At 39.2% G+C, this 13,091-nt stretch overlaps 3 protein-coding genes across 8 annotated transcripts in view; 1 reads left to right on the forward strand and 2 right to left on the reverse strand.

Moving 5' to 3' along the window:
• The window catches only part of LOC145465694 (uncharacterized), a 28,637-nt gene extending 23,637 nt beyond the window's left edge, over positions 1-5,000 (reverse strand). For 3 of the 5 annotated variants that reach the window (XM_081449463.1, XM_081449464.1, XM_081449460.1), the window contains exons 1-4: positions 4,894-5,000; positions 2,025-2,539; positions 1,282-1,586; positions 89-649 (exon numbers count right to left, since the gene is read on the reverse strand). In XM_081449463.1, coding sequence (XP_081305589.1) covers positions 89-649; positions 1,282-1,586; positions 2,025-2,343 — 1,185 coding nt within the window. In that variant the 5' untranslated portion in view covers positions 2,344-2,539; positions 4,894-5,000. The other 2 variants (XM_081449462.1, XM_081449461.1) reach the window with 2 other exon arrangements.
• An 87-nt stretch (positions 5,001-5,087) lies between these two features.
• LOC145465696 (protein O-linked-mannose beta-1,4-N-acetylglucosaminyltransferase 2-like) lies at positions 5,088-7,813 on the forward strand. Of its 2 annotated transcripts, none has more exons than XM_081449466.1 (2): positions 5,088-6,686; positions 7,558-7,813. In XM_081449466.1, the coding sequence occupies exons 1-2, from the start codon at positions 5,415-5,417 to the stop codon at positions 7,660-7,662; spliced, it is 1,377 nt and encodes a 458-aa protein (XP_081305592.1). In that variant the 5' UTR covers positions 5,088-5,414; the 3' UTR covers positions 7,663-7,813. The 2 variants fall into 2 exon arrangements, with proteins under 2 accessions (XP_081305592.1, XP_081305593.1); XM_081449467.1 differs by lacking the exon at positions 7,558-7,813 and adding an exon at positions 6,781-6,986.
• Positions 7,814-9,044: 1,231 nt separating this feature from the next.
• On the reverse strand, positions 9,045-11,680 carry LOC145465698 (uncharacterized). Its single transcript, XM_081449468.1, has one exon. It carries the CDS (start codon positions 11,157-11,159, stop codon positions 9,678-9,680), a length of 1,482 nt encoding a protein of 493 aa, XP_081305594.1. The 5' UTR covers positions 11,160-11,680; the 3' UTR covers positions 9,045-9,677.
• Positions 11,681-13,091: the final 1,411 nt, after the last annotated feature.

The following is a 13,091-nucleotide window of genomic DNA, read 5'->3' on the forward strand; positions in this document are numbered from 1 at the left end:
GATTGTTTTCTTCATCTCTTATTCTTCTATGCACAGTTTATAAGATCGTCACACTTTCTTTACAACTTAGGTCAGTTCAAGTAGTTACCTGTCCCCCTGATGGTTCAATGGGCTCCTTCCCCCCTTGCCTCCTTGGTGATGGTCTTGGGGAAAACCTTGAATAACCTGGGCCAGTCAGAGGTGGTTGACTCAGCCCTGTGGTGGCTGCAACAGGGTGTGGAGGCCTAGATGCTCTATGTGGAAAAGGCAAGGGTCTTGATGGTGGATAGTTTGACCTGAAAAGCCTTGGAAGGTCCACTTCCTCCTGAGGTACTGGTGGGTCCATTTCATAAAGAGGATGTTTGTTTACAAGTAGTGTGTCAATTTCATATCTAGCAAAGAACAAATCTGGTGCCAGATCTTTCAGTTTAGTAACATTAGGCTCAGGAACATTGCCAGGGAAGGCAACACCATCTGCAATGTCTTGGGTGTAACCCATTTGTGATAGAATGTCACGGCTGCCTATCAGTCTGCCAACATGAGCTTGGACAAGGGAACTGGTAAACTTCACGGTCCGCCAGTATGGAGGGCGGTTTTCTTTTATTAGATTGGAGGCATACTTTTCCAAGATACCTAAGCCTTGTGTTAGATGGAGGAACCTAGATTTCTCCTAAAATTGCCACATTTATAACTAGTTAGACAATATTAAAAAAACAAGTAATTTAAAAATTCAAGAATTAAAGAATAAATGCACTGTTCTGTGATGGTGATCATATTTATATCATTCTGGGGATGTTGAGGAAACTGAGCTTCAATTAGAGATTCTAATTAACAAATAGATTTCATGTTGCCATGAGTCTGTTCAGTAACTTGATGATCACTGATGATGTCAGAATGTGGGAAGAACAAAAAGGTGGCACATAAGACGATAGCCGAGTATGTCACTAATGTTTTAACCACATTTTGACATCCTCTGAGTGCTGCAATTGACTACAATCTGAACCAGGGGGAAGGTAAAAATACTCCTAATCACTTTGGAATAAATTCTGGTGTCCAAAGGACACTTGAGCTACAATGATTCAAACTATATCTTATACTATGTCAAGTAATGCAAGTGGGTCATCACTAAACATGGACTTGATCATTGGAGGGATTCACCTTTAGACTATAACTTAGTCAACTTAAACTAATCTCACCTTCATATAAAAAATTAGTATCACAGGAAAATGTAGCTGCTTACTTTAGAAGTTAAAGAGTTGAATAATTGTGATGATAGAATAAAGCTTTAAATACCAGACTAACCTTGTTTGCTTCAAACACTCTCCTTATATCAAGTTCTACATATTTCCTCTCAATATCTACATCAGCATTCACAAGTAGTGCACACAAATCCAGTAAGTTCTGTCGAGAAATGTCCGACTCATTAACAGCCAGATATTCTTCTACTATAGCAGCTCTTCTTTCTCTTATTTCAGCTTCTTTTTCTTCTTCTCTGAGATCAGTAAATCTTTCTGCACCTTCCAGAGGGACCTGTCTTCTCCTAATAGTTATATGCACAGTACGTTCTCCTTCCTGAGTTGACTGCTCTGATGGAAGGTTTGAATGTCCTGCAGCAATTGTAGATTGTACATTATTTTTAATTGCTCAATATATTCTGAAGTACAGTACTAGTAGAGCAGAAAAGGCAACAGATCTTTTGAAGCAGGGTTGACCAAAAGTTTATTAAGTTTTATCATTAGAGTAGATGACTGATTTTGTTATCTTTTTCTAAAAATCAGATGAACATATTGTTGTGGTTTCTATATTTTTGAGGTTTATCCCTTCTCTTTCATTGATCAGAAAAACATAGATGCAAAGACATAAACATGTTGCTAAATATTAGTTTTATTACCCAAGAATAGCATTTGAGGACGTTAGCCTTGTTTCAAGTGAACATTCAGGTTGCAGTTTTCAAGAAAGTCACTCAAAACTTTATCCTCTAATTTGAAACACTCCTAAATTAAAGTGCTTTTAGAGGCAATTATTACAAGCAGTGTTTCACTTACTTTGCAAAGGAGTGGTGACCTGAGGGTTGCCGTAAGATGTATCATGATTTACCGAAGCCTGAAAATGAGACTGTCTTGATCTTGCAACAGGGTTATTAATACCCTGTGGTAACTGTCGAGTGTGGGATCCATCCATTGTATTGTGTGAAACAGGTGAACGTCTGTTCCACACCAAATCTTGTGCATCTGGACCAGATGTTGAAACATCCTGTAGTGCATCAATAACTGTGCCAGAGAAACCATCTTCCTGAATAATTCTGTTATTAATGTCATTGCCTGGAAGGGAGTTTTGTTCTCTTGAAAAGTTCTCGTTTGCCATATTTGGTTTAGATAAGCCAAACTCCTCAGAAAGCCACCTGTCAGTCTTTTATGACAACAGTGTAAAAACTTTCTGGATAAAATAAGAGAAGCTGGTTACTTTTAACTGAACTTTCCTTTCAAATTATTTGTTAAAACAGCAAACTGGTGCACCTCACATGATGTCTTCTTAACTTGTGTAAAAACTTGCTCTTCAACTACAAAAGAGTTAAAAAACGCAATAAAACACTATAACCCAAATAATACAACACCATTGACAGCACAAAAAGTAATATTGCACTTTTATTTCCAACTAAGCTGGATTAATTTTGGTATGGCATATTGCTAGCCTGCGAACACAGACGTATTTCCACCTGTTGCTTGTCTCCGCCGAAAATAACGTCTGCGAACCCGAGCCAGGAAATGATTTCTGTGGCATTGGGATTTTAAGCCAATCACAGTTTAGCTCAAGTAGCCCCAGAACTACTGCGCAAGGTATTCACTGTGAGGAGCACTCAAGCTTCATTCTATCATGGAATCTGATTGGCCAAGGAGAAACAAAAGTCATTACGTAACAGAAATCGTTTCCTGGCTCGGGTTTGCAGACATTATTTTCAGCGGAGACAAGCGACAGCCAGAAATACGTCTGCATTCACAGGCTAGCATATTGCCAACTGATACTGGAATTAGCTGGTTTGTGTGCGCTAAAGGCATCTGCGGTCGAGAAATGATCAATACCCTCGATCGACACCTTGGTTTACACTCAGTTGACACTTGATCGACATCTTGGCTGACAGTTGACTAATTTTTGCAGACATGCTGGCCTTTGAGTCTCAATCGATACATATGAGTTGGTCAACACTCCACCGACTATCAACTGACTGTCAATCAAGTATTGATTGAGATGTTCATTGATTGTCGACAAATTGTCTGCCAAGCATCAATCGAGATATCAATCAAATGTCAATCGAGATGTCAATCAAGTTTTGATGGAGGGTCGATCAAAGGAATCAAGCGACACTCGACCACCAATGCTTTAGTACACATGATCCAATATGCTTAATTAAATATACTGTGCATATTAAGTGGCACCCTCACATTGTTGGTTTACTGTTGTCCGAGTGTTGGTAAACTGTTGGTACTATACCCACTGGCAGTTACTCAGGAAGTAACCAACAGCTTAAAATGGGAGCCATTCTTCAAAATTAGCCAAGTAATATCTATAGTAATCAAAACTATAACAAAATTCTCAAACGTGATTGGCTATCAGCAGCCCGGTTTGAGCATTAATTGGACAGTGTACACGTCATGCTTGTAATTGAACAGTACACGTAATTTTGCGCGCGTTGTTGCGGTGCACTTTGTTGAGTAAACTGCTGTTTTTCAGCATTCATAACGACCTTTAATCGTTCAGTAATCAATCAATGGTTTGTTCGTTTCTCGAATTTTGTCATAGTTTTGATTAATTGGTAACAGGACATCGTGTCGTCCAATTCAGTCTGTAATCACACTCATGATTAACAAATTGGACTCCCGCTTCGCGGTCGTCTGATTTTGTTAATCACTGGTGTGATTACAGACCAAATCGGACTCCACTCAGTCCTATTACCATTTTTAACTCAAAGTAACTGGGATAGTTTACTTTCCGAGTTTTTGATGGATTTTCAAAATTACCTATGGACAGTTTTATAGTCTAGAACAGCTGCCTGAACTTCATACAACCTTGAACGGTATGCTTCAAAGGTCACCTGTGATGTTCCATAGTCTAACTCCTAAGTTTATCATTTGCCAATTTAGAAATACACTTGTACATGTATTTCACCTTCAAATTTAAAGCAGTTTTCACTAATTGAGTGTCAAAAGTAGTTTGCATTTGCTTTGTTTTTGCATTAACTATGCTCTACATGATTGGCTTAAAAATCTTGTGCCACTTTGTCAACCAATCAGAAATAAACCCATAACCAATTGCAACTCAGTCGCACACCTTTTCCTTGCTTCCCACCAGCAGCAAGTATTTACTTCAAGTTTTGATTGGTTCATAGGGTTGTCTGCATCCTTTATAATTGGCCAGAGTGACTACTCCTGTTTTAGTTTCACGACCGCTCTAAATTGCCACGTTGATTATTTGCTTCCGCTGACAGTACAGTACTAAATTAGCTCCTTCTTTGTGAAGGATGACAATGTTTCTGCTACTATGATAATCCGAAGTTGGCTGAAGATAGTTAGGTTATAAACTGTGTATAATCTAAGCGTTCGAAGGAAATAAGACTTGAGTTGTGTGTCAGTACAACGGCTAAAACTGGGAGAAGAATTTTATGTTCTACGAACAGTGCAAGATTTTGTAAACAAACAACTTCCTTATGGCATGTGCTGCGTTGTAATACTGTTAACCAGAGCGAACAGTATACTACGATTTACTTCCTCGGCCGCTCACTGATAGTAAGCATAAATTCTGAATACAACGTCCTATCTATTAACTTAAACGTAAAGCTAATGGATTCGACTGTTTGAATTGCAGCAACGTTTTTATGAAAACAACTCCACAACTTGAAAATGATTGCAAATGCATTACCTGAAAACTTCGACTATCGTCTTCACTTTCTGCCGTATACGTAAATATACGTAAAGAGGAGCTTCTTTCTCTGTAATTTTCAGTGGTCAGATTCCCGGAACTGGCGATATTCTGGATTAGGGAAAAAACCCTTTCACGGGCTTTCACTTTTTAACCAATTGTGTGCGTTTTTGCATTGGTGTCATGTGGTCTCAACTGGTCCCACGCTCTGATCTTGGGGAGCCACCTAGCCTTCGCGCGTGAGCATGCCATTCGTTAGTTCTTCAGCTGGGGTTTTGAAATTAGGCAGAAATAAACCACAGCAAGATTTTCTGTTTCTTTTCCCAGAAGAAGGGAAAGTCCAATCGGTAAATTTTTGCTGACCTGCTGACTCAGCCACTTTTTAAGTCTGAGCGGAAATTTCTCTAGCCCCTCCCCCGCAAAAAGTGCAAAATACCAGACTTCTCATATCTCTCATTGGGCTCTGGAAACGAGTGTCGCCTGGTCATTCTTTGCGCTGTTCGTTTTCGACGAAACTTTTCATGTTTTCATCAGCGTTATTTCACTTTTCAATAGGCCTTTTGTTGTATTTGGCTTTTAATTGGACGTGCAGATGGCTAGGAACTCCAATCGCGGAAAGAAAATCAATCAACAGAACACAAACAAAACCAGATGCAAATGTCTTGGAATCCTTGAGGGAGGGCTCCAGCATCTGGTGCACGGGTCATAACAAATCAGCCCGTATCTGCAAATTTCGTTATCTTTGTTACCACCCAGTTCAAGATGAGTACTTGTTTTTTCATGGCCCAGAAACAGTACTTGATGGCGTCCCCGTCAATCGCTTCGATCCAGCACTTTTGGACATGTCTTCAGTTGAAGATCATAATGCTCAGTACTTCAACTATATTGACTACCCAGTGAAAGCTTTGGAAAGCTTTTCCAATATTTCGATATTCGACGACTTTAGCTTTATATTTCATAGATTTAATGCAGAAAATATTATGCACATTATTCATGACGATCTGTTACCTCTGTACCACACGATGAGGCAGTTCTCACAGTGTAAGTTCCCCATTGATCTTGAATACAGAATAGTTTTGATGGAGGGATGGAATGAAGGTGCTTACTTTGATCTTTACAAGTTACTTACTAACAAGGAGTTGCTCCTCAAGAAAGATCTCCGGAAGGCAAAAAACCTGATCTGTTTTCAACATGGAGTTATTGGCATATCAAAGTTTACCACATGGTATCAATATGGCTTCAGACAGCCACAAGGGCCACTTCCTCATATTTCGTTAACTGGTGGATACGTGCAACATTTTACAAAGTTTATCAAAAGTAGGTTGGGGCTAAAACATGTATTATTCCATAGATCTGATTCTTCTTATATTGTCCTGTGTTCAAGAGAACATAATCGTTTGATAATAAATGAACTAGATTTGTCAATGGTGATTGCCAGACAGTTCAAAAAACAAGTCATTCGAGTCAGCATGGCAACACACTCTTTAAAAGAGCAGATCCAGCTTGTAAGCAATGCTAGCGCACTGATTGGAATGCATGGCTCCATGTTGATCCTCGCAATGTTTCTTCCACCAGGAGCGAAGCTCATTGAACTGTTCCCATTTGGTATTAACCCAGATAATTACACTCCTTATCGCACTCTGGTGGAACTACCTGGGATGAATGTTGTCTATGCCTCTTGGAGAAATGAAATTGAAGAAAACACTGTTACTTATCCTCATGAGGCACCAGATGTTGGAGGAATTGATCATCTTAGTGAAGAGGAGCAAGAGGAGATCATGAATACAAAAGAGGTACCAAGCCATTTATGTTGCAGCAACCCTTACTGGCTTTTTAGAATTTACCAAGACACTGTTGTTGACATTCAGTCACTCTTATCAATCATAGAATCAACAGAAAATAAGCAGAAAAAATTATCTTCAAGACAAGTTCCTGCTCATGACTATAAACTTTACCCAAGTAAAGTTGTCCATGTAACATGTCAACCTCCTGCAGAGGGCACACAGTCAACCTTGTGGTTGTCATGGAAACCACCCATAAATGTACCCTTTTTTGAAACTGAAGACGTAAAATATGAAGTGTGGATTCAGCAGGCTGGAAAGGATAACTATGTGGTTTATATACTTGATATAACGGACTATATATTTAAAGAAAATCTTGCAAGGAACACACATTATAATGTGTGGGTCAGGTGTATTGTCAATGAAAGGCCAGGTCCTTTTGGAAATGTCACACGCTGTGTAACAAATTAATTTTTGTTGAAAGTTTTTAGCAATGTGATATTTTATACAGTGCAACATTAACTAAAATGAGGACAGGCACCTAAGACAATCTAGTCACCTCAAGAAAGATCTGCTGTAGAAAAGAATTGGTTTTGGATAGTGAATAGATTGGTTTTTCTAATGCTACAAATAATCATTATTGTAACGTACTGAACAAAAATGCACATGGAAACTTGGAGAATCAAAATCTGGAAGTCTTGAGGCATGCAAATGAAGATTTTACTAGAAAATATTTATCAGAGAAGAATCTATTGTGTTACCTGAAACTGCAGACATATAATTTAAGCAATCTGTTGCCTTCTTGCTAAATAATCTATCTTGTTTATTTTTTGACAATGATCTTTTTACTTTGATTAATTCTTTTTAATGTTCTTTATCTCAGGAAAATATCTGGCATTATCAGATGTTTCTGACAGTATTAACTGTTGTTCTTGCTGAGGGTACCTGTCAGAAGTGTGATAATAAAAAGCTAACTGTGCATCTATAGGATGGATATTAGGTTTCCACGTGCATTTTTGTTCAGTATGTTACAATAATTATTAATTATTAGATAAGTAATCATAGTTAGGTTTCCACAATTAGTATGCATTGTATGCTAGCGACTTCGACACGTTAATAAAGTTCTTATCTTATCTTTATCTTATCTTATAAAAATTTATGTTTGTTATCATATTATTAACCCATTGACTCCTGTGCCGCCCGTAACCAGCCTTGACAAGCCTTGGCCTTTGTTCCCCTTCTGACATCATAACCTTTAAACAAAGTTGGCATGATCTATGCTCAGCTTCTGCAGGAGGAAAAGATCTTTCCAATGATACCCAGATCAGAGTGATCACGAAAATGCTCAAAAAGTTGAGTGGAAAACTCAGAGCAAAATTTCCAGCGACTACATGTGGCTACTCCATGGTAAAAATTGCCTGTCTCGATGATGCTTCCTCAGAAAGTTTTGAATTGGAAGCAAGCCCAGTAGAAGGTCAATCACTGCACCAAAAAGAAAAGAAAAGGAGAAAAAGGAATGGCAAAAAAAAAAATTAAAAAAATTGAAAAGCCTAAAGATGTAGGTCACTTTCTTGTCCAATAAAACTATCTCAGAAGTTTGATTTCTGCGCATGCCCAAGCAAAAATGTCGTAAAACGGGGTGCTAGTGGAAAGAAAGGCACGCTGTCATGTTGCAAATGCCTTTTTGAGTAGAATGGAGCTAATTTGGCCCATATCCAGCCTGGAAATCTCCAAAATGTCCAAAAAATGTGTTCTTGGCAAAAAGCTCCGGGAGTCAATGGGTTAATTGAACTCCCAAAATGGGAACAGGTCATGAAATTTTATTAATATTCCCTTTCCACTATCGAAAATAAAAAGATGGAATACCTTGTTCAGTTCAAAGGTTATGCTCTGTCCCTAACCTTAAAATAAAATATTCAAAAGAAATCATGGTAAAAGCTCTCTTATTCCTTTGCACCATTTAGATCCTGATATTTGTTCAAACAATGGATGCCATCTACAGAGTGAACCAGACCCCTATCCAGTCCATAGCATAGTACTGTTGGTTTTGTTAATGCTCATCCACAGATTAGTATCACCCAACTAGTGGACTAATGCAAATCCTGCATTTTGATTGGCTACACTACTAGGGGACTATTAGTAATAGTCATCGAGTAGCGAAATTGGCGCCATCGAGCGTGACGCTTTCTTTCGTTTTATTCCCAAATAAATATTTTTTCAACTTGTTTTTGCTAACTTTATTATTACCTTTTCTGTCCGACCAGTTGGATGATACTAAAACAATTAGACCCTTCGCCCTCAAGGGCTACGGGTCAATAGCCCATTCGGCTTCGCCTCATGGGCTATTGACCCGTAGCCCTTGCAGGCTACGGGTCTAATTGTTAAATAGTGATTTATCTAACAGACATGCTGTATGACCTTTGACAACTGGGGCTAGAACAATTCTTTCTTTTAGGTGTGACTAGTGCATAAAGGCTATTGCAGGGAGGCTTTGTCTCCTAAAATGTCACCTAACCCTCACTGTCTCCAATGATCCCCTCGACCAGCTGTTCTCCAGTTTAAGATGAAATCTGAAAACTTGGTGTTAGGGGTAGGCCATTTGACATTTGAGGGAGGGTGGGTGGGTGATGTTCAAAAAATATCCTGCAAGCATACTTGTACCAAAAAAAATGCATCCACATGACCACTGGGAAAAAAATTTCACACACATTCAGAGAGCTGAAAAAAAGTATGTTACATGGAGTGCATGAAAGCAGGGCCAGGCACCGGCCAAATTGACTGGTTGTGAGGATGATTTTGCCCACCTGGTTTGACCATCTAGAGGAAAGTTTTATTTTATTAGAAGTTCAATTCAAATAGTTTTGCCTGCCTGTGAAAATCAGCTGCCCTCTTGCTGAAAATGTCAATGAAACCCCTGCATGAAAGGGTTTAAAAAAATTCATGCCTATACCAAATCACCCATACACCCCCTCAAAAATCAAATGTTCCACCCCTTAGAGGTTGTCATTCACCATTTACTGGGAGGTGCACAGATGGTTTCATGACAGACAGCACTATGATCAGTGCAAAGTTAATAAAAGTTGCAATGGACGCAGCTTGTTTCAGTGTGAGAGGAAAGCCATACGTCTTTGTGCCCAGATGGAATGACTCCACCAGCTTGAAAAACCTCTGCCATTCTTCTTCGTTGCCGTGTAACTGACCAACAGACCACAAGTAATTGAGATGTTGTGATACATGCGACAAGGCTTTAGTGATACCTGCTGCACTCCAGAGGAGGCGGAGTGACAGTAGAAACCAAATGCATGTCCTGACAAAGGTCCACCAATGAGAAGACTTGAAATTTTTAACAAGACTAACAATAGCCCCCACATGGGTAACAAGATTAGCCACTGAGAAAAACGCTAGCAGAACAATGAATGGCTGGAAAAGACCTGCGAGGGCTTCGATGCTTCCTATCACACTGGAAAGATATTTGCTGGCATCAGCTGGCTTTATTCTTGGTCGGTTTGGCACATGTATCCTCCCCTGTGTTGGTCTCGTGACATCAACTGACACAGTAAAGTTATCAAAGTCTTGGGATTCCTGTGCACCCCAATGAGCTCCTTCGATGCTACTCTGATCTGACGTCACCACGATTTCATCTAAAACTGGGGCTTCTTTTTCATAAACAAGAACAAGGTCCTTGCCAGTCTGAAAGAAATCCATAAAAAGAAAACCAGTTATGCCATTTATTAATCTTCTTAGTGGACTAAGGCTTTGCAAGACAGGGTTTGGTTTTTCTGAGGGCCTGTACAGCAGAAATGGGCTGTCTCCGAACATGCACATGAAACTGATGACATCTCGAACGGTTAATCGGCTTATCAAAATAAAAGAGTAGGCGACATATCCTGTAATGTACATTGCCATCACCCAAAAGAAACAGTAAAGCACGAGCCATGTCAGGGGGTCGATTTCGAGCATTTCTGTATGACTTTCCGCCCAAGAACCAGCAAATTTGTCCCCTTGAAATACGGTGTGGAAAATCACATATGCGGTCCACTGGTAAATCTCTAAAATCAATGGATAGATGCAGTTTTTAAACGCAGCTTTCCTCAGCCAAGAGTTCCTTTGTGTTTCGTGCCACGGAATTTCCTGATCAGACTCGACAAAACCTTCCACCATAGACTTCCTTAACAGCCTTCTTTTCAACATCTTGTTGAATGCTGAGGACGTGTACACACGACATCCCGAAATCAAGGCAATAAGCGGAACAATGTAAAGCGAAAACTGTATCCACGTGTCTATTGTGGTTCGAACAAAAACTCCAATAATCGCTACAAATGTCATGGCGACGAGCAGAAACGCGAAAATGAATCCACCGAGCCAAGAGTGTACCTTTGAATAGAGCCTTTCTCCAGGTCCGAAGAGGATAGAAATTGAAACCAAGGGTGATAAAGCTCGAGAATAGGAGTTCTTCTCCATGATCGACGCGCTCGAGAGAGCCATCACTCTTACTTACCCTTATTCTAGGAAGCGGTTCAACTTGACGCTTATATTATATACGATCAGGTGATCTACTACATGTAACTGACATCATACAATCACTATTCATTGGCTAATTCTAATGACAGTCGTTGAGGGTCACTTCATCGTGTTCATTTCATTTCTTAGTGCGAGTGAGAACAGACCCGTGAAAAACATTTGTTTACAACGGTAACTATAAAGTCTAGTTTTGTTCAAAACGCCTTTATTGTGCGCGTTTATTTACGTGTGTGTGTTCTCTTATATGGGCGTCATAGGGGTATAGTTTTTGGATCATTTTGGTCTGAAATAAGATATAGATTTTAGCCATTTCGGTATAGTTTTTACGTTCTGGTCTTAAATTGGGTAAGTTTGGTATGAGTTTTGGTATGGCAGAGTAAAGAATTCAAGAAGCTAGACGCACACCCCCACCCAATTTTTTAGGAGTACCTCCAGAGTCAGCTATGTAGTATGTATTATTATATTTATGTATAAACAGTAATCATATACATGTATGTAACATAAATTATATAGTTTTGTTCGAAAATGATGTAAATATGTGGAAAAAAGAAAAAAAAGAAAAAAAAAGGAATACCTCCAGAGTCAGCTATTCCGGGGGTACCTCCAGAATTTATTCAGGGGGTTTGTTGTCCGAAACCGCAGAAAGAGATTTTATCAGGTATAGCTACGCCCAGGTGTATCGAATTGAACAAATTTGTTTAAGTATTAATCCGATGTTTACTTAAAGTTTTCCAGACTTTTTAGCCGAGATTTGTAGACTGTTTGCTAAACATCACAGCTTGACACAAACATTGAAGTCTGCACAAAAAATATAATGGAATGTTACAATTCCAGAATCTTCAGGCGATTTCGCGAGAAGTGAGAAATATTGGCGGGAATTCACAGTACAGTAATTTTTATTCGAAAGTAGATTCGTGCTCTAGCTACTTCATTGAAATCCACGTCCTCATTTCAATTTTATTTATTTTTCTTACCTGTCTTAGACTGTTCACAGCCTGTCTATTTACGCACGCTATCCGCGCGTTCAATGATCGAATAAAAATATGAGAAAACAGAGGACTGTGAACAGTCTAACCTGTCTTGCCATCTACTTGCTTGTTTTTCTCCTAGCTTACTGAATCCTCGAAAGAAAATTTTAATCAGCTGGGCTTGATTCAGACGTTCCGAAGCAGAGAAAGTGACAAAAGCAGGCAAATATTAATGCAATTGCATTATGTTGAATGGCTTATGAATGTTTAAAATCTGGACCATGAAAAAAACAAAAGCCGAATAATCACGTCCCTAACTTCATTAGCGAGTAATTTAAGAAAGAACTGAACCAAGTGAAACGAACAGTTCTTCGGTTGACAAGAATCCTCTAACACACATTTCTATTTTCTTTGTCTGTTTAACTCATAAATCCTATATTTTGGCTATTTTATCTGAATGTTTTTCAACCTCCTCGATCAGCTTATACCAACCCGTCCATCATTACATCAAGAAGATCGATCCGCTTTGAAATATAATACGATGTATTTCACTCTTTAGGGTTTTTTTCCCAGAGTAAATGGCGAGAAAAAGAATATATATTTGCAGAAGGAAGATCTTAAATTTTGCATTTCCTGTACCCTGCGGCAGCTTGCTCGCAGACCACATTTCCTGAAATGAAACCTGTTCGTATCGTGTCGTTCTGGCGCGTGCGGACCGTGCGAGATCAAAGTTACTTAGCGAAATCCCCTTGGGAGCTCGAAAGACGCACATCTGGCAGGCGAGGTGGACATGTATGGACAAAAGAACTTTCTGAGAAATCGAAGTTCTCCGTTTATACAAAGAGTAGCGAACACGATGCAAAATATCCAATGTCAAGGCCAACAGTTGTTCTTGAAGAAAACTTCAGGGTTTACAACGACAACACAC

The sequence above is a fragment of the Orbicella franksi genome, chromosome 13 (assembly GCF_964199315.1).
Source record: "Orbicella franksi chromosome 13, jaOrbFran1.1, whole genome shotgun sequence".
Taxonomy (NCBI): domain Eukaryota; kingdom Metazoa; phylum Cnidaria; class Anthozoa; order Scleractinia; family Merulinidae; genus Orbicella; species Orbicella franksi.

Coding starts and splice junctions, on each gene's coding strand:
- LOC145465696 (XM_081449466.1), top strand. CDS start 5,415: ATGTTTTCATCAGCGTTATTTCACTTTTCAATAGGCCTTTTGTTGTAT. Junction 6,687..7,557: donor AGATCATGAATACAAAAGAG/GTACCAAGCCAT, acceptor TCTTTATCTCAG/GAAAATATCTGGCATTATCA.
- LOC145465698 (XM_081449468.1), bottom strand. CDS start 11,159: ATGGCTCTCTCGAGCGCGTCGATCATGGAGAAGAACTCCTATTCTCGA.